We start from the raw sequence: 21,492 nt of genomic DNA, 5'->3' as shown, positions 1-21,492 counted from the left end.
CATTAATGAAATGTTTAGGTCAGATTTTGGAAATAATCTGTATTTTGCTGGAACATTCTTTAAAATTTCCCTTTTAATAATTTTTCTTAGGATCAGATATGTAATTTATGACTATTAGTATTAACTCTGATTTTGTCCTTTGTTTCTGTGTAAAAATAATATTTTTGTTTTTTGTTACATCAGAGGAATAAGATAAAAGCCAGGTCCTCACTTTCCAAATGAACACATAAAAGCAGCCACTATTGTGTTGATACTGGACTCAATTTTCTTCTTTTTCCAGAACTCCATGATACTCATTGTTGCATTTTGTTTTTAGGCATGGCTGTTTCATTCCAGTACAATACCTCAGTTCTCCTAAGCAACCACCAACCTAGTTAGCAGTGCATTAGTCAGGGTAAAATGATATTATAGAAGTGGGGCTACAGAACTAGGGATGAAAGTATTACCACCTAAAAGAGAAAATCATTGTGGTCTTTTCTGTTTAAGTTATCCCAGAAATGGCCATTTGGAATCCTTGATATAGTAAACATATCTGTGGCAACCATATTCTTTACAAAATGTCTTACTTATTTGGTATGATTTGTCTTTGGAAATTAAAAAACAAGAACAAAAAAACACATGAGATTGGATCAAAGAAAACATAACCATAATTTAATTACTATTTGTTATTCTCTGTCTCCTAGAAAGTCAACATTGGGATGAAACCCAAGATATCTTTACTGGTGACGTATACAATTAGAATTTTTTCCTGATAGTTATGATAGCTGTGGGGGACATTTTATTGGAATTTTTCCTTTGTTTGGTGAATGTATACTTTTAAACTTTTAGTGATTTTTATTGTTTGCTTTACTAGTTTCTGACACATCACTTCTGGTTTTTTATTTAAAAGGCTAACTTATGGAATGTTAAGGTTTTCTTATACAGTTATTGGAAGATCCTGAAAGAGTAAGTATGGATAGAGTAGGGTGGTTCTACTTGTTTTAAAATATATAAATGTTCTGTTAGTGCTAGATTATCTTCTTGAATTTAACTTCTCATTTTCTTAGGGGACCAATCTCTCTGCATTTAAAATAAGGGAAACATAACAGTTATCTATGATTTTATGCCTAGAAATAATTTATAGTAAGTAAATCTTCCTCTCAATTTAACCAGTCTGAGTATTAGCCTAGTTTGGTAGATATAGTAAATAATATCAGTAACAAATTTGAATTAAGATGCTATATCAACATAATGTAGTAAAACATTTCAGACCAAGAAAAAAAATCTTGTGATTTTCTTTGTATTTTCATTCTGTGAAAGTATAGATTAAAGCTGGGACTTTAATAAGTAACACAGTTAACATATAAATATATGAAAACATTTATAAAGGAAATAAACCAGAGTGTACTCCAGTGGAATATAAATCTCTAGATGGTGGGGAATTTATGCTGTTCACTTCTGTTTTTCCCGTGACTAACAGCCATACAATAAATATTTCTTGAATATAAACAAAAGAAAAAGATAGTTAAATGAATAAACTAAGGAATTATCATTTTAAACTTATGCTTGTTCATATGTACTTTTGCTTTAAAACTTTTTGTCTAATTAGATATAAACTTAAGCACTGAAATAAGTATCAAAAGACTGATACATGTACTATAAGTCTGTTTCGTTTTTTTCTGGACAAAATGGTCAGCATATGACTGACAGCATGTTGCTTCTTGGCTTTACTGATAGTTATATATTTTGCTCCACAGCGTTTTTATATATATATATATAAAATATAAAATATATATATATTTTTATTCAATTGAACATGCTTGTTTTCAGAGAATTTGAATTTTATTTTGTAGGATAAATTAGAAAACATGTAATTCTTTTAAAATCATTTTTGTGAAAGTTATTTTCCTCCATATAACGTGAAAAGATTAGTTGGCATTGATTAAGGAACAAACTTTTAGAGTTTTATTTGTTATAGGTGAAGTTCTCTATTGCGACATTGGTATCACATTCATATGGTATCACAAATTGCAAATTATATGCTTTAAGTACTTCGACCAGTGCTTAGTTAATTTTATCTGAGGTTTAGGAGGTAACATAGGGTGTATGAAATACCATTCTCTTTATTGAAGTGAAGGTGTTTTCTCTCTTACTGGCAATTTGGATTAAAATTTAAGCCATAAATGGGATCATGATTTGCTCTGAGCATCTGTACGTATTCAGCTGTAACAAAAATACTTCATTTCAGTGCTCACTACTAGATATCTATTCAGATTGCTTATTTCATAACAGTTGTTAAAAGAAATATGTATCTTGAAAGGGATACTCAGCTCTATGATATGTTTGTGGTGGTTCTTCATGCAGATAGGGCTAAAAGAAACATACAAGATACCTGCTGATCTATACAGCACCTGCATCCAATAGGTCATATTTCAGCTCCTATGTTTTTGACAAATATCTGAGCTATAAGCAGCTGTGTCTGTGGTGCTGAAACCTCTCATGATGTATGAGCGTGCCTTGCTGATAAATTCTAATGTCAGCGTCTGTGTGATAGTGATTCATCAGGTTGTAAAACTTATGTTTGGGAAACACATTGAATTAGCAAGTTTCATGTTTTGCTTTTGTTAAAATTAACAGTTTGTCCTTTTGTTTTATAGAGTTTATAAAAATTACCTTTCACATTGTCAAAAACAGCTAGGATTTAATTATAAGCTGTCAATGCTATCACAGAAGAAATGTCTAATATTAAGTTGATATGACTGCAGTGCTGGAAATGTTTACAGGCCAGTGGCATGTTGATAATGTGCAGCAAGCTACTATAGGAAAAGTTAAAACAGTTGCTTATGAAGAGGCAGGACAGCAATTAACATGAAAGCCCCATAGTTTTTTACAGATAAGCCTATGAAAACTGTGGCTTATTATCTTGGATGATTTTTTATTGTTTCAGGAGGTTTCCTTTGTACAAAAATACATTTATTTTTTCAGAACTGTGGGATTTATGTTTGTAAAAATGGCTAAAACCCTCAAATATTTTAGTTTTTTTTCCAAGTGAAATCCTAATTTTAAAAACAAAACAAAACAAAAAACAACCTAGTAATATTCTTATCACTTCAATTCAATGATTTGCAATTTTTTAAGCTGTGGTTTTTAGGTGCCTTAAATATAGTCTTAGAGACTGCGGTTAACTTTTTTCTTTTACTCTAATTTAGTTTCAGAAGCTTTTCCTTTAGTTAACAAAATTATCCTCTTAAAGTTTTATAGAACTCCTGAATTATCTAAATTATGTCATTTTTATATTGAACTAAATAAAAGGGAGAGTTTCAGAAAATTGAACTTGATAAACTTCTCTTACTAATGCAATATATCTGATAGTGAAATTCTAAAATTCTAGTTTTGACATGAGACATGTTTTCTTGATATGTTTGCAACATAAATTATTAAGTTATTTGCTTGTTATTTCAGTGAAGCTCATTAAGTCTTTAGAATCATAGAGATTTGAAAATTATACCTAGATCATAAGCCTATAAAAATGTGGCAATATTTTCTGCAAAGCTAGCATCCTAAAGCTAAGCTACTACTAATCATTACACTAAGACTTTCAGTTGCTTAGATATTGGATTTACATTATCCGCACTTAATAATTAAATCCACTTTACAAACTGCTTGTTAAGAAAATATTTAAGTGAATACATAATTTTCAAGAGGATTTGTTTCTGTCAGTAGTTAAAGGGTTAAATATAGTATCATTATTGCCTTTTAATATTGATAAAATGCCTTCTAAAATCCATTTTTGTGCATTATAAAAATGCAGTTACATACCCCAATAAAAATAGCTTGCTTTGGCATTCTATAATTCATTACAGAAAAACACTTTTAAAAAATGTTGTCATTTAAATGATATCTGGTCAGATGATATTTCCCAGAAATTTTCCTTTATTTAGAAACAAAAACAAGACAAAATCAATTGATTTTAATCCAAAATGTATTTTTCCTTATAAAAGAGGTCCACATACTCACTGTGTCTACTCTACAGAATTGTCCATTTTATTACACCACGTGTCAATTCAAGTTTATCTGGTCACTGCAAAAACTCGTGGCTAATATGTGTAATACAACACAGGAGGAGGTATTGCTCAGTTCAACTACTCTTATATACTTAAAAAAAATACAGAAATGTTTTTGTCCACTTTAACTGTAGTTCAGACATAAAAGTTACATGAAAGTTCTAGAAAATGGAGTTATTTTATTTGGTTGCCACAGTACCCTTTGAGGACAGTTAATTAAAATGCTGAACTTGTACATATTTCCATTGGTCAGGAGCAGCATTGGTGAAGCTTAAACGTCATTCTTGAAAGTAATATTTCTCTACCTTTTTAAAGCACAACTGCAGTGCTGAGCTTTTCTTTGAAGTAGGTTTAGTTGGTGGTTTTTAGGACATATTTGTTGGCACGCCTATAACAGTTGATTTCAGTTGACTTTTTTCTTTGCCTGCTTCCCAGAGATTTATCAGAGGAGGATAAAGCTCACTGAATGCAAAGGTTGGTTTCTGTAAGTAATTCCTCACATAGCTTTGTCCACCACCACAGTTCATTTCTTGAGAGAGGCAGCTGAAAAGACATATCACACCAATAATCCCCAGAAGGCCTCCAAGGCAGGCCATAAAGGCTGTGGCGTTACTCTTTTCATACTCTTTTCGATCAGGGTCCAAACCTTTTGTGGTGACATTTACACATTGTTTTCTGTTTTTCTGATAGATGGTGGGAATATCAATACAAATCTTATACTCAGTTGATGGGTTTAGATGAGTAAGATTGTATATCTTGATATCAGATGGTATTCGAGCACTTTGAGCAGCATAAGAATTTTCAGTCTTGACAAAGGCTGTCCACTTAACACTGGATCTGAGAATTTTAGAACTTGCTTTCCAAGACACCAGAACCGAATTGGCCTGAATATCTCTTATTTTAATATTCAAAGATCCATTGTTATCCTGGGGAAAAGAACCATCCACTTTGATCATAATAGACTTCAAGTCAGCACCAACTAGGTTAGTTGCTATACAAGTATATAAACCCCCTTCTTTTGACGTTATGCCACTTATATCTAGTGTGCCTTCAGAATGGACATAGAACTTGTTTGTTACAGTATTAGGCAAGAGTTTTTGACCAGAAGGTGTTATCCAGTAGATTTCCGGCTGTGGCTCTGCAGTAGCTCTACAATGTAAGGAAACATAGCTCCCAGCTTCCACATCCAGATTAGAAGGAAAGCTCTCAGGAGCTATAAGAGGGAGGCAAATTTCCATCATGTCCCTGAAATGCACTTGCCGAACATTCTGGCCTTGGAATTCAGGTGGGTCCACACAAAACAGTGAATCTGGCTCCATAAATCGTATGTTGGTTTTGTTCATATTAATCCAGCGGATGACACAATCACACCTAATGGGGTTGCTGTGTATACTGATTTCCTTGAGGTTTGGCAGAGACTCAATAGTACCTTGATACAGGGCACTGAGGGCATTGCTGTTCAGCATGAGTGATTCCAGCCTGGGGAGTCTGAAAAATGCATTAGGGTGAATGTAAGACAATCTGGGGTTGTTAGTAGCTTCTATTTTTCTTAAATCTGGCAAGTTATCCACAGCGAGACTGTCAATGGAAATCAAGTCAGGCATATTATTTATCCCCAACTCTTTTAAGTGTAGCATATTGCTAAAATCACCCCTTCGTATTCTGTTAATAGGATTTTTATTTAGATCCAAAAATTTGAGGTTTACAACTTTTTGAAGAGCAATGTGTGGCACTTTAACAAGCCTGTTGTCATAAAAAGAGATGCTTTCTAAGTTTTCAAGTCCAACCAAGGCATTATCTGGTATTTCAGTGAGGTTTATACCAGCTATAACCAGACTCCGAAGGTTGATAAGAGGCTTAAAGTTCATGTCTTTGATTTTTATGATTGGATTTTCCCCAATCATCAGAATTTCTAGATTTGGAAGAGCGTCAAACCATTTACTGTTGATCATCTGCAATTTATTTGAATTGAGATGAAGTCGAAGAAGATTATGTAGGCCAATAAAGGCTCCGGGAGAAATTGTAGAAAGCAAGTTGTGATTAATATAGAGTTCTTGTAAGTTGCTCAGCCCAGACAGACATTTTTCAGGCAGCTCGGTAAGTTTGTTTTCCTCTAGGTACACAGAAAGGAGCTGAGGCATCTTTTTTACATTAATATTGGTGACTGAAGATAAATTGTTTTGAGATAAGTCCAGGCCAGTAAGGTTTACTGGAAAGTCTATGGAATATTCAATTTTTGCAATATTATTAGTCTGTAGGAGAAGAATCTGTGTGTCAGCAGGCAATCTGGTTGGGAAATTTAAAAGACCTAAATCATTACAATCCACTGTAGATGCGTCCATATAAATGGATCTGGGTGTAAACCAAGGCCTTATTTCACATGTACATAATTGTGGGCAATCCACTTTTTTATCTACAGCTTGTACTAGTGTAGTGATAGCTAGGCCAAGTAGCACATGAATTCGGAGTGGTATGTCCTTCATCTTAGCTTTTTTCTTCAAAAATTTAATGGGCCCTTAAGGATTCCACATTCACTGCTAGTAAGTTCAGTAAGAGCTGATTGATAGAGAAAATACTTACATTTGTCAAATGATGAATGCCGTAGAACCATAGAGTATTTCTTCATGGAAATAAGTGCCAGTGCCACAATTGCATTTTCCAAAAAATTCATGCATATTGGAGAAAAGAAGGTCACTATCTCCTTAATGATATAATATGGATGTACTTTTTGAAGATGGAGTATGTATATATGATCACAGGAGATTGAGCAATTCATTTATTTAGGAGTATAATCTTTAAACCCCATGCTTGTTCAGAACTTGGAGGAATAGCAGCATGATGCTAAATGTAATGAAAAATATAAAGGAAAAAGAAAAATAATTAGTACAAAGGAAAAATACCATAATTAATATATATTAACTAATTATAATTATTTCATGCATAAATAATATTCTTAGAGTATACCGTTATTTCAATATATTTTGATGATTTTATCTATGTTATGAGACTGTCCTTGATAGTTCTTGATCCAGATATTGATCGGGCTGAGAAGTTTAATCTTTAGAAGGCTAAAGTTTCATTAAGTATAAGGAATATGCTCCCAGAATTTTTCTGTTATTTCAAATCTTTACTTTTTATCTCTTGTAATTTTATTATATTTTTCATGCTCTTCAATAATTAGTTACAGGGAAAAAAGGAAAATCGATGTTGATGGCTTTTTTTTTTTTTTTTTGCTTTTTAGAGAGGCAAAATAAAAAGGCTATAAATAAACAGTACTGTTGGGTTATAGTTAAATGAGTGGTTCTTCAGGCCCCGAGGAGACAGCCTTTTGGAGACAAAATTATTAAATAATTGTTAAATGAACTAGAAGTTGTGGTATTTAGCTAGACTTCCTATTTTCATTCATACTTCTCTCCATAGTCTCCCGTGTATAAAGTAACTTGAATTTTTCAGTATTTGGAAGAGATTAGGTTTAACTTGCTGTAGATGTATCTGTGTAGTATCATTTTTAACTGAAGTTCAGGTTAATGTTTGACTGTTTTATTTTTCTCTGAGCATAACTTACATTCCATTAGTCACTAATATTGAAAAAACAACTTTATTACATCAGCAAAACAGACACATAGATAATCCTTCTTTTTAATAGATACTGATGTCTTTATCACAGAAAAATAGGCAATTCCAAAACCAAATTGCTGTGTTGATATGTGCTATGTTTTAAAACACGATGCTACTTTTAGGGGCCTTGGTATTCACAGGTTCTGCATCCACGGATTTAAGCAACCATGGATTGAAATATTCAGGAAAAAAAAAAAAAAGCAATAAAAAATAATACAAATAGAACCAATACAGTATAGCAACTATTTATGTTGCATTTACATTGTATCTGATATTATGAGTAATCTAGAGATTAAATCAGATTTAAAGGATGTGTGTGTCTGTTATATGGAAATACATCATTTTATATAAGAGACTTGAGCATCCAGAGTTTTGTTATCTGCAGGGGGTCCTGGAAACATTCCTCTGAGGATATTGAAGGACAACTATATACTCCATTCACTCAGACTGCTGGTGACTTCTCCCTTGAAGTGTGCAGGAGAACTGGAGCTGGGCTAGACTCTTCACTGGGGTTTTTTGCCTACTAGCAATAATGGTCTAGTGTGTTAATGCTTTCTTTCACTGTTGCCCAATATTGACTTTCAAAATGGCATTGTTGACTGAATCTAAGTTAAGGTGGGTGCTTTAGTGACAGAGATTAATATATTTGGAGATCTGGTTGCTACAGAGAAACAGAAACACCCCTTTTATTTAAGTAAAAAAAATAGTGTTTTTCAAAATTGTAAATTATTTACAGTTCAAAGTCACACCTAATTTGCCTCTTACCCTTTATTTTCAGAGATATGATTTTTATATAAAAACAGTATCATGGAGTTCAGATAACTACCAAGTTACCTTTAATTAAAAGGACCTTTGGATCTAAATTTCTGGGTGTTTTTTACTGAGCATTTCAGCTATCACTTCTCATCTGTTTTAAGTAGATCCAAGCCCCTTACTGAAGATGCCTGATAAATTCTTAGCCTACAGAGACCTCCACAATCAGAGGTCCTTCTTTTGCTCCATGTTTACCCTCATTTTCTGGCATTTCCCTGCATGCAACCTTCTCTCTATTGGTAGGGTTATGGGTGCCTTACCCTATCCTTCCTGCCTGGAAAGCCTCCTTTCTTTAAATGAACTTTTACTGGAGTTTCAAACCTTGGTTCAAGCATCTCCTCTCTGGGAAGCCTTTTATATAACCCTTCCCTCCAGTTTTACTTGGCAGCCCCACTACAGTGGTCCCCTGGCCCTAGTACACACCCTGTCAAAGCATTTGGTCAGTTGTTCCCTTCACCAGACACCTCCTTGTGAGTGTGATGCTTGCCTGACTTTGCCTCACCAGCTCCTGGGCATGGTAATTAGAATGTCATAGATGCTCACGGAATGTTTTAAATGGACCTCTTTGTGAATTTATTTAATTAACAAAATTATATATGCATCTTTTTACATATAATTTAATCATTTCAATTTGTTTAATTTTTTAATTTCAATAAGTTTAGCTGCTTTAACTTGCATAAGTCTATTACTTACACAGAACTTGTATTACCTGTATTACTAAAATCAAAAAATTAAATTTGAGGATGGTACAAAAGAACATCCAACTGTAAAAGAAAAGTCAATCTACTATTGTATGTGTGGTTTATTCTTTAATGTATTTGATCAACATTTATTGAGCACCTTTTATGTGCCAGTTTTGGGTTCAAGCATCATCTAGCTATTAACCAGAGGAAAATAAGATGACTCAAATATTGTTGCTTCCCTTAGTAAGCTTTCAGTCTGGAGAAGGAAACACAGTAAACAGGTGTTTAGATTATGTATGAGAACTCACATGGGAGCATATAGGAGAGGCACCTGAATAAAACTAAGGTAGAAGTCTAATGCCTCTTTATGCCCAAATTGAAGAAAAGGCCTAAGTACAAAATACAAAATACATTTGTATATGTTCCCACAAATCACTCAGCTGAGAATGGAGAAGCCATAATTTCTGCCAATGAATACATTAAATCCACCTTCTCCAGCAGAGCAAAGAGGTGCCTTTATCTTCCTTTAAGTTAACTACAGGATTAGAGATATTAAAGATGAAGTGTTCGTTTTGGGGGAGCATTAACCTAATAGTGTCACTTTTTATTTTAAAAATTGTTCTGGTGAGTGTCTTTTAAAATTTATATTTATGTTTAATTAGTAACTCTTTTCTGACCCCATTTCATATTTTATACAGCCATTTAATAAAAGCAGCCACATTTTGAACTACAGTAAATTGATTCTGGAAGATTTTGGAAATCAGAGTTCTTATAGTGGTGAAAAAATTCAAATTTTGTTCTCCTGGTTTGTAGGAAGAAATTGTATGGAAAGCACAATAAAGAACATAGACATTTAGCCTTCCTTTATTATAATATTGACTTTTACTTATGTCTGGGGAAATGATTGTGATATTTCTCTAATAGACTATTTGGCCTGGGTTATTTGCAGGATACTAAGGAAGTAACAATAATATCTTATTTAATAGTGTTTTACAGTTTATAAAGCCCTTTCTTATTTATTATTTATTTTGTTAGCAATGACCTTGTGAGATAGGTTGGTGAAGAACTTTAATCTCCATTTTTTAATGTAAGGGTATTGAGACTCATCTGCCTGAGATCACACAGCTAATAAATGATGAGGTAAGATTAGATCCCAAGTTCTGTCTTTAGGCCCTTAGCCGTTTCCAGTTAGCCACATTGCTCAGAAAACTTGAACCTGATAATTATTGATATACTTACAAAATTTCCCATATTCATTAATTAGCAGGGATTTTTTTCTAAAATAAGAGTAGAGAAATCGTACTTAAAAAAAAAATTAAAAAGTATTTCAACTTGGGTTTTAAAGTTTGAGGACTATTGCCCAGGAAGATGCTCAAAGTCTAGCATAGGGATATTATGTATTTGTGGGTAAATGAATGGATGGATGGGTAAAAAGTACATAATGTATATATGAACTGTCTCACTTTTCTTCCTTAAATATGGTAAATAAGCTATATTCAAGTAAATGTTACCAAAAGTTGATACATTTTCATTAAATGATTCCCTTTTATAAAGGTGATCATTCATACATGTGGTCATACTCTTAGAAGCTAAGAAACAAAACTCATAACTATTGTTCTTTTCAATTGTTTTTTTCATGAAAACCTATTTTAAAAGGTCATTTTTCTACATTCTTCTACTTTCAAAGGCAACAGAATCTTTCATAGATTAAAGCAAAATAAATTATAGTTGAATACTTAAGTTTAGAAGATAATGTTATTGAAATGTCACCAGGAATGAAAACCCACATCTCAATAAATTGTATAAAACCTCTTTTAAATGTTTGCATGAATGACTCATGCAAGTTCAAGGTCAGCCTTTATTAGAACCTATCAGCTCTCTAGTCTTACGTTTATTCATCCATCCAATCTTTCAGTAAATACGTGTTGAGGGCCTACTGCATCAGTCTTTTCATTTTAATCTATGCTTTCATTTTTAATCTCTTCATTTTATAAGATTTTAAGAGACTGAAAGATTAAAAATTATTATTCATCGATAGAATGTAATTTGGCAGTTAGCTCAAGCTTTTTGGGGGGAGGAGGTTGATTCAGAGGACTTTTTAAAAATATTTCAAAAGCATTTAAAAATGCATAATTTCCCCAATACATTTGCTCTTTTGTGCTTTCTGAATTTTTCTCATATTTAATTTTTTGTATCTCTCCCGCCCACCCCCTGCCGCAGATTTTGCCTGAGGGAGTGCGCCACAGCCTAACATTTTGTGTGAGATGCTGACAGCATGAAGCCTTCCAGTTTAGGCCATTAAAAGAAAACAATTTCAAGAATTCTCATATCTTATATTCTTAATACCTGTGGACACTCATCATAACTTAATTTCCTTAATTTAAAAGTACAAATTATTTCTAGACATAATTATATGTGTAACCTTTTGTGGAAAAAGCTACTTTTCTCTCTTTTTTTTTTAGTTAAATAAATCTTTATTCTTTAGCTTCATCTGTTTTCCATCATTTATGAAACTGTTGATTGAACACCTACTTTTGGCAGGCACTGTGTAGACATTGGAAAGTCAGTGATAAATAAGATGAAATAATCTACTCACCAAGTTCTCAGTTATGGAAGGAGAATGCTGCACAGTGGATTTGATTTACAAAGTGTGCAGTGCTCTGTGGATGCACAAAAGAGAAAATGCTTAGTTTTGTTCATCCAAAAGGAGCAACCTGAATGTTCTATGGTCTTTTGTGATGCTTATAAAAAAACCAGCTGGAGTACAGTGAGGAAACACGTGATTAAGAAGATCTAAAATCCACTATTTTACAGGTGAATTTTTACAATGCTACAGCTTAAGAACAAAGTGTGCCTTCTTCTGTACCTCATTATGTCTACTATAAGACTATAAAGAGTCTGAGGAAGCGAAACATTTTGATTCTTAAGTTAAAAAACTGGAAAGATAGAAAGTTGCCATGGCTACATTAAAGCCCCATTTTTCCTTTTCTTCTGTAGCAAATTGCTAGTCAAGTTCATTTGTATAAAGAACTTACATTCTGTTCTCCCATTATCTGACTCTATATTCGCTTGTTGTAAGACTCAGTCTTTCTTCAATTCTAATTGAAGGTTCCATATCTCAAAGGTATTGTTGAGTTACACTAAATGCATACCTATAAGGACTATTCTTTTTTCCTTGAGAAATACTTATTTTCCAATTTCTCAAACCTAAATATTTGAATTTGTATGTCAACTTTCAGGATGTAGATAATGATAATTATTTAGAATAGTTTAATGAATGCTATGTTTAAAATATTGATCTGTTAATAAGAAATTGACACAGGGAAAGAAAGTTTCTTTGCATTAAGAAACATGGGCCAGTTTTACTAGATGATTTTGTAGTTGTGGATAAGACATCTAACTGTCTGTGCCTCAGGTTATTGGTCTATAAAATTTAGAAATTGGGTTACAGAATCATTAATATTCTTTCAATTCCAAACTTACATGATAGTATTCTGTGAACATGAAAGATTTTTTAAAAAGGTGTCTAACAGTTGGATGTGGGTAAACTCACTTATCTGATTTTAACCTTTGTATTCTTTAATTGGTCACAAGTTATATTCAATACTCTAGTCTTAGGCCATTAGCAGAGTAGGGTCAGTGAATTTTAGTCATTGTGGAGCTTTCAAAGACTATCAAATTAATTACTTGTAATTATTTCTATTTCATTTTGTTTTTATGTCTTCACAATAATAAATGAGGTAAAGAGTTACTTCAGTCATCAAATTAAGATAAACTAACCACTAGGAGATAAATTGCCTGTATTAGGTCCCTTGACCTAAATTCAGATATAGATTCAAATCTCTTCTTTTGCCTCTGAAGCCCAATTATAGCTAGTATAGTACGCTCTACTTCCTCTTAAATATTTATTGAAATAGCACCACTCATTTTGGTATCTTTTCAGAAAGGTTTTTCCTCCAGCTGAGTGGGTGTACTGCCTTGTTTTGTTATCATTGGGTGTTTCTCTTCCTTTGATAGTAAAATTTCACTCAGGTGAAATTTAGAAGGTGGTTGAATGTTGTGGGAGGAATAGAATGAGAAAACATGTGTTGTAGGCCTAGTTTGGCTGTGTGACTCAGACAAATTATATTGCTTACTTACTCTTTAGTTTCCCACAAAATGTGGGGATTGTACTAAATTTTCACTGTTGCTTTCAAATTGATTGTTAATGCATTATGAAATCCCAGAAATTTCTTATTGAGTTGCCATTATAAAGAAGTGTGTTTACTAGAGCAAACTTCTATTCATTATTGTACAGATTATGTGTAGTAAAATATATGTCACGTGTATCCGTATATTTAGTTGATACTATCTTTTAGATTGGTTTTAGAGTGGATTCTGATATTTTTAGATTCTCAAATCTGATATTTTGGATTCTCAAACTGGTAAAGATTCTCTAATCATTATTATGGGAATAGCTATGGATTTAAAAAAGAGGAGAGGGGGGATTTGATGTTATTTTGTGTCCTTGTCATGTTCAAAACCTGATATTTTAACACAGAGAATATTGATGCAGATCTTAAACAAATCTTGTGCTATTTCTATTTCTCATGAAAGTAGGCTGAGATGGCTCCCTCAGATTAAAATGTAGGGCTTACAATAAATTTATCCTTGAGAAGTCAGTAGTAACTTAAATAGCACAATTATTTTCTTTACTGAGTCTTAAAGTATGCTTTGGACAGATTGTAAGAGAATCTCAGACTTTTAATCTTTTTTAAAAATTGTTTCAGAATCTGAGGCTTGTGCTATATATGAGGATCCATAAGGATAAAGTAAAACAGTTTCAGGATAATTTTCTTTAAAACACATAATTCCAAGTGTGGAATCCCAATACATCAGATTTGTGGAAGCTAGTTATAGCATAACTACAATTCATAAAGGATAGTTTGTAATACAAAAATTCCTGTTTTATAATTTTCTGTTGGAGAGTAGGGAGTGAAATCTGCGTCCCAGGAATGTATCATATTGATGTGGTGATTTCTGTATACTCATAAGTTACTGGCTTGTCATGATACTGTCATTTCTCAGTATGAAAAGAATTGTGATTTGTATTTGTTATTAATCATAAGTTTTGCTTAACTGAGCACTTCATTAATAGCATTATATATGAGGTTGATTTTTGTACATGATTAGCAAAACAAATTATATTTCTAAGCCATAACTTTTCTTTTTATGTTTGTATTTCCTCTGTGGATTTCATTTCATCTATCAGGGAACTCTAGTTTATAATATGGCATAACAGTACTCCATTCAATATTGAGACCAATGAATTTTGATTGCCTGATTTGCTTTTTTAACTCCCCTTTTATCATTCCCTTATTATTTAGCATTTATAAAGTCCCAAATGTAGGCTTCTTTGGGGAAAAGAACTCAGTTATACATTTTCCTTAACATGCACTCATCTTACATTGAAGTACTATCATCGTGCTTTCCAAGTTGGGAAACACAGTGATGGAAAACTTGATTTATGATATACTTGAACTGTACATAGAGTGATGCCTCTCTGTTAAATTACCGGTACTTTAGCAGCAGGGTATTGTGAAAATATGCAGACCGAAGAGTTAGGGGGAAACTTTGAGGCCTTTAGTAACTTCATTTGTAAAATGAAAGTTACCTTCAAGCTCTATAATTTTTATAATAATCTTACCTAAACATTCTCTGAATGGTTAGCTCAGTTGCTTAGAGCATGGTGATGATAACATCAAGGTCCAGGTTCGTTCCCTGTACCAGCCAGCCACCAAAGCAAAACAAAACAAACCACTCTCAAGACTTTCAGTATATTATAGCCACTACATTTTCAGGTGTGCTGTGGGTCAGCCCATGTCTGCCATGAGTTCAGTGACGGCTGATGATTTTCTGTTACTGCACCTAAGGAAGCTGATAATACAGCGTGGTCTATATTGTTAGTTTCTTATAGTGAGCATGGAATTGTTTGCCTATTTTCATTTCATAATTGTGCCAGATTTCCCTCATGCTGTATGGTTACTCCCTTATACTCTTGACAATATTCTCAAAACAATATTGCGATATTTGTGTACAGGGACTACAAGAGAGATTTTAAAATAGGACAACAAAAACTGTATTGGAAGCTTGAAAAAAGCTTCTGACTTATGGCTCTGAGTTTCAAAAATAATCTCTTAAGGCATCGAGGCAGTTTTCATGTCTCTATGCATGTTTGTGCATCTTTCTGTGAGCAGAAATTTATTACTGTACAGGTTGTGGGCTCTTTTCCTAACACCTGTGTTAAATGATTAATGTACTATGACCTGGTGACACTCTGAAGAAGTCTTCAGGGGCACACAGAGTTAGTTCTTGATGCATGCTAGGTCAGTGAAGCTTTATTATTTATTTCATGTTGGAAATAAAGGGCACTATATACAGATTAAAGTGTTGAATTTTCTTTTTCTTGTCACCTAACCACTTAATTTTATAGGAGCCTCATAATAGCCCTGTACTTGTGGTTAATTATGTAGGCCTGACTGCCTTATGCAGACAACCTTGTGAGATTTGGTTGCCTAAAATCCCTCTGAATTCATTTTAAATTATTATTGACACAGGGGGACGTGATTTGATTCACATTATATCTGCTCATAATGGGTTTTATGATGAATTTGACTTTCCTAAGTTTCCAATGTTATTTGACCACTATGGCATTTTAGGACTGGGCTACATCTGGGTGAACATTTGGGGAATGAACATTTGGGGAATATGAGATCCCCAGTAACAGTGGCAAAAAAAAAATGTATTGCCTTATAAATGTTGAAAAGAAAGGACCAAAGTCAAGGGTCGATGTAAAAATACTCAATGGCCATTTCTTTGAAATGGAAAGCCAGTATCACTTGTGATGCTTACCAAATTTTAATTTTGTGTTAATGGAAAATATGGGCCCTTGCTACCATTACTTCTTTTACAACAGCTACCTCAAGAGGAGCATGGGCAATATGCCCACTTAAGCATCTTTTTTAAAGGTTGTACATGGCTAGAGTTCTAAATCTTAATGGAGAAAAAGCGTTCTTTCAAAACAAGGTTGTAAATTTGCATTTACTTTACTCCTAGAAGCCTGGTATTCATCTCATATATGGGGTTAGGTGAAAAGTAAGTGACAAATCACCTGTTTGGAAGAATTCCTTACGAAATAAACTCTCTCCAAATAATTTAGGATTATGTTTCAGACTGTCAGTTTAAGCTAGAAAAGCAAATGGTTTTACATTATGTTATAGCAGCTTCACAGCATAGGATTTAGTATGTTTTTATGGATAAAATGAAGAGTGTTTGATTATTAGATCTGAGTTATGAGAAGAAATTTTCCCTTCACAGTTGCATGATTCAAGATCTGGAATCCCTTAAATTTGATCTGAGACATTCACCTAACTTTGCTATTCCGGTTTGCTCAAACAAAATTATTTTGTGAAGTAAAGTTATTTAATTTACCATTAATATTTGTTGCAGAAATATTTCACATTGCTCAGTCAATAATTATTTAAGGTTAATTTTATATTATGGAGAAACATTCTTTGAAGCTTAAAAGTAGTTTGTATTTTATACTTTTCATATTGTTTATATTATGTTTTGTGTATTTTGTTTAAGACAGCCTTGTAGTAAAGTTTAGATTAAATCATAATGGACTTGGAGTTCAAGATCCAAACTGAAAACAGATCAAACTTTTTTCCTGATTTCTGTTAATTATAATTCATGGCACTAGTTAGTAAGATATAATCTATCTTTGTGATCATTCACACAGTTGTTTAGGTTTCAGTCAAGAAAAGCTATACTAAATATATGAGAAGAATAATTAAACTATATCAAAATAATGAGAAATATGGAGTTGAAAAATACTAGTTTTGAGGTTTTCTTTAATGACTGATTCCCATCAATTGTATGGAGAAATGTGGATTAGAAAAAGAATGTAATTTTCTCTAATGTAGAGTTGATTCCAATAACCATGAACACATAGGGACTTTGATGCTTTACTCATCTTTGCATATTTGACTAGAGTTCTGATCCTACAGACTTCTTGAAGTTCTTGTCATTTCCATTAACTTCTGTTTTCTATCATGTAACAACAGTAACGAACAGTAAAAACAACAGTAATTGCAAATTGTAAAAATTTAGTTCAGTTTTCATGTCTAACCTTATTGGATTCACATAATAATCCTGTCAGCATGTACAGTTATGCCCACTTTACAGGTAATAAAGTGAGGCTTAGAGATATTTAATGAGATGGTCAAAGTTGAAAAGGCTGGTAAGTGATGGCTCCTGGGCCCAGGTACCTGATCACAGATCCCTGACTTCATTATTAATCATCTTTCTGTCAGGCTGTGCTACATAAAGCTTTGTATTATAGACACATATGTATTCAGTTGCCCCCCTTACTAGTTGTTAATAAAATACCTTTGTGGCTAGCCCTACGTCTTATTCACTTCATAAGCATACACAATGCTGAGTTTTCTTCTTTGTTTAATGAAATTAAATGATACTTTTTAAAACTTAAGGAAGAAAAGTTAATGGTTTACCACATAGCTGGCAAAGAACATGTTAAATTGTATTGAAATTATTTTAGACATTTTAGATGTTTGCTGTTTAATTTGGTTTTGAATTCTTCTACTTGGTAATACCTTATTCATAGACCACCTTGTCTAAAATACCCCCTAGAGCCACTCTCCATTTTGTTTTCCTTATATAGGATTTAAGACTACCAGAAATTATTTGCTTTTTGTTTATTGTCTGCTTCCCGTCACCTCCACTAGAATATTAGTTTTGTTAGTTTCCTGTTTTTTTTCACAGCTGTATCTCCAATGCCTAGCTAGAATAGTGCCTGGCATTGTAGTTCAGAAGTATTTACTGAATGAATGAAAATATCAGTTGCTTTTCATTGTAAATTCCCATGATATCATTATAAATTTTTTTTGAAGTTGCTGTATAAGACACTCATTTATGACCTTGGTTTTGCTGATGAATACTGAGTTTGTATACAGCAATGATGATATAAGCTTGACAAACAGAAATAAATGTGTGTGTGTGTGTTTGTGTGTGTGTGTGTGTGTTTGTGTGTGTGTGTTAATTCAGGAGACTACAAAACTGATAAAACTCACTTGATAATACTAGCATGTTCAAAAAGGAATAATTAAATACGGATTGTTTTAAAAGGATCGTAAAAGTATTTTTATTATGATCTCTACCCTCATAATATCATGGATAAATCTGTTGAGAGGGAATTAATGGAGATAGTGTATTTTATTTGTATATTTTTTTTCTTAAGATATGGTTTTCAATTGATTTTTATAAATTATATCTATAGTAATAGCATTGTGTAGTGAGGGTGTAAGGTGTACAGGTTTTTTTTTTTTTAATTTGTGGCATTTCTACTTGGAGAACATAGGAAACTACGTAAATCAGGTCATGATGTATTCTTAATGTCTGAAAGTACCACACAGTTTAAAAAATAATTTAAAAATGCTATAATAACAAAAACTGTAATAATAAACATTAAGATAATTGAGTAAAAAGGTTGAGAAAAGTCCTCTGAAAGTTGCTTGTTGGTCAGATAGAAGTGATCTAGTGGAAAGTAGTCATTACATCAACAATCTCTGAGGTTTGGGTCTTTAGTGAGCTCTAGACTTTAGTAAAGAATCTGTGATACTTCCAGAAGATAGTGTATTTAGGACAGAAAAACACCCTTGTACAGAAATTCATAAGCACTCTATTAAAGACAAAAATTGATGCAAACCAAATCAGTATCTGTTGTGAGTTGAGATTGGGCAGATATTATTGGTTCTTCTTTCACCAGAAGAACCCAGAGTCCATGCAGTACATATGAAATGACTAAAATTTACTTATACAGTTAAGCTTTGTATGCTAGATTCTATAATATTAACAGCAGAATTGGAAATATTATAGTATGACTCAGAGCTTTGAGATGGACCAGCGAGTGTTGCAAATAAATCTTTGGGAGTTCATTATTATCCAACAAAATTATTGCTCACTAGATCTGAAATAACAAATCTGTGGCCTTGACATTTAATCAGAGCATGAAACATATTTATTGAATCTCATATTTGAGATTATTACTTCGGTAGTGCCCCAATTAAAACTTGTGGATTTTAAAAATTCCATTTATACAAAGTGAAATACAAAATGCTTGTTATACATGCACAGAATCTTTTTATTCATTGCTTTATGTTCAGTTGCCTTTTCTTGAACAGGCCTATTTTGAATTTCTAATGAACAAAAGTGGCTTTAATGTAAGTATACAAAGAGCTACCGAGAATTTTGTTTTAAAGCAAAGGAACTAAAAGGTTGAAACTGCCCCTGTCCCCTGTGACTGATCAGTTGAATGTGAACTATTTATAACACAATGTTGAAACGAAGTTTCTACCCGCTGTAGGGCTGGTATTGTCACATAAGGCAGTTTTACATGCCTACTATTATTCAGATTTTCAGACTTTAAATAAAAGCTGTCCTTCAAATTCTGTGTAGGAAGAAAGGAAGAAAGGGGAGAGGAAGGATGGAAGAAAGAAGGAGAGGAGAAGAGAAGAAAGGGAATTTCTGAAGCTCCATCACTCTTCTTTGTCACGTTCTAGTCATAGAAATTCTACTTATTGTCTGTTCATGAGCATCTGCAAATCACATTGCAGCTTAACTGTCTCTTCGTTGATTTAACAGAAACTTTGATTGTTTTCTAGTATTTACATCCAGAGTAATTGTTTTTGCATTTTAATATGGAAAGTAGACTGGATAAATGCATAACATATTACAAACACTACTAAGCAAATGATTCTATGTGGTCCTGTTGAATGAATGTTTTCCTTTACTCTTCTGAATAAAACACAAATTTTTCCTATTATATTTAAATTGATTGTTCTCTGTTGTTGCCCAAGGAAAAGTGAAAAAAAAATCTATTTGTGTGTTGATTCCGTTTCTTTGGTATGATTAAATGGTACAGCAGAAGAGTAATACAGTATTCAGTCAGGTACTTTTACCTCCAAGATCTGTAAGAGCAATTTTTATCTGCATCCTAGATACACAGTATTTTCACACACTGAGACTTTAATTCCTATTATCTTGTTATGTATATTATAAATCCCTAGTATCTTTTAGCAGCCATACTTCACCAATCCTTGCCCTACTTGAGTCTCTGCCGCAAAACAGTGAGCCCTTCACTCAAGCCTACGGTGCTGAGAAGTTCCTGAGAAGGTTCCATATGGCAGTAGTGGAGAAGTAGGTAAGGGATGAATATTCCCATTTTATTCAGCATGGAGGTGGGTTAATTTGCTTGCTTCAGTGGCACTGATGTTATGTGTTACTGTGAGATTAAGGATGTTTCCAAGAAAATCTAGTCACTTAATGTGTACTTACTCTTATTTCTGGTCCAGAAAAATAAGCTTGTCCTTGCTGGTGCATTAAGAATTGAGCTGAAGTGTATTCCTGGGAGTATCATGCATGGATTTGATACATACATCAGTGGAGTTAAATTGGCTAAAAGAACTGTCAATGATATAAGTGGGGATGCTATAAAAGACAATGGCCCCATCACATTCATGTGGCTCAACAATCTGTATCTATCTCTTTTATATTTGTATGAATTTTTTCTTTTCTCCATTTGCATAAATTGGTAGTATACATAATATAAATGCAAATGACAAAAAGCAAGCCCATTTTTAATGCTATGAGAGAACAGACCTACTATCAGGAGATTTCTTCTCCTGGGGTGGGAGGAACAATAAAATGCTGTATTTGTCTTAGAAGCTTTTTTTTTTTTTTTTTAATTTTTCCTCCAGCAAGCTAAATAGCATGTGGCAGTTGCCACAGCAACCCATTTTTGTGATTTGCAGAATAAGGGAGCAAACCAGATGTAAATTGTCAGCCAATAAATTTCTGTTGTCATGGAAGATAGTAACATATGCAGTCTCATTTAGTCAATATATATACTTTTGTGGTGTTTTGTTCTCGTCTGCTCCTTTCAACATGCTGTTATGAATTAGTATTCCATTCTTTGGCTGCATAATTTCTGAATTTCATACATGATGTTAACTAGAGTAACTAGATGTCAGATTCATAGAAGGTTGTTGTTGCAAAATGAAGGTTATTTGACATCTGTTTTGTAACTTTTTAGCATATTGACACATGGATTCTTTAGTTTATTTCATGAAAAAGAATCATTAATTTTTAAAGGGCACTTTAAAAGGTTTTGTTTATTTTATTTGGAAATATATATTTGTAGTCTACAGAGATAAGAATATATTTTTGTCTCAATGAGACCTTTATTGTAGAAATAGAAATAGCTCTTGACTGGGAAC

At 33.0% G+C, this 21,492-nt stretch overlaps 2 protein-coding genes across 3 annotated transcripts in view; one reads left to right on the top strand and one right to left on the bottom strand.

Annotated features, from left to right (window-relative positions):
- IMMP2L (IMP2 inner mitochondrial membrane peptidase-like (S. cerevisiae)) overlaps window positions 1-21,492 on the top strand; it is a gene marked incomplete at its 3' end in the record, with an annotated part of 606,103 nt that overhangs the window by 440,550 nt on the left and 144,061 nt on the right. The gene's annotated exons all lie outside the window — the stretch shown is intronic.
- Window positions 3,944-21,492, bottom strand: part of LRRN3 (leucine rich repeat neuronal 3) — a 31,869-nt gene continuing 14,320 nt past the window's right edge. Inside the window, exons 2-3 of one of the 2 annotated variants that reach the window (XM_008569587.1) lie at window positions 11,754-11,817; window positions 3,944-6,884 (exon numbers count right to left, since the gene is read on the bottom strand). In XM_008569587.1, coding sequence (XP_008567809.1) covers window positions 4,409-6,526 — 2,118 coding nt within the window. In that variant the 5' untranslated portion in view covers window positions 6,527-6,884; window positions 11,754-11,817 and the 3' untranslated portion in view covers window positions 3,944-4,408. The remainder of the gene's footprint in view (window positions 6,885-11,753; window positions 11,818-21,492) is intronic. The other variant, XM_008569581.1, reaches the window with a different exon arrangement.

The sequence above is a fragment of the Galeopterus variegatus genome, unplaced genomic scaffold (assembly GCF_000696425.1).
Source record: "Galeopterus variegatus unplaced genomic scaffold, G_variegatus-3.0.2 Scaffold27, whole genome shotgun sequence".
NCBI lineage: Eukaryota > Metazoa > Chordata > Mammalia > Dermoptera > Cynocephalidae > Galeopterus > Galeopterus variegatus.
The sequence above is the reverse complement of the archived record's forward strand: the minus strand, read 5'-3'. Positions and strand labels throughout refer to the sequence as shown.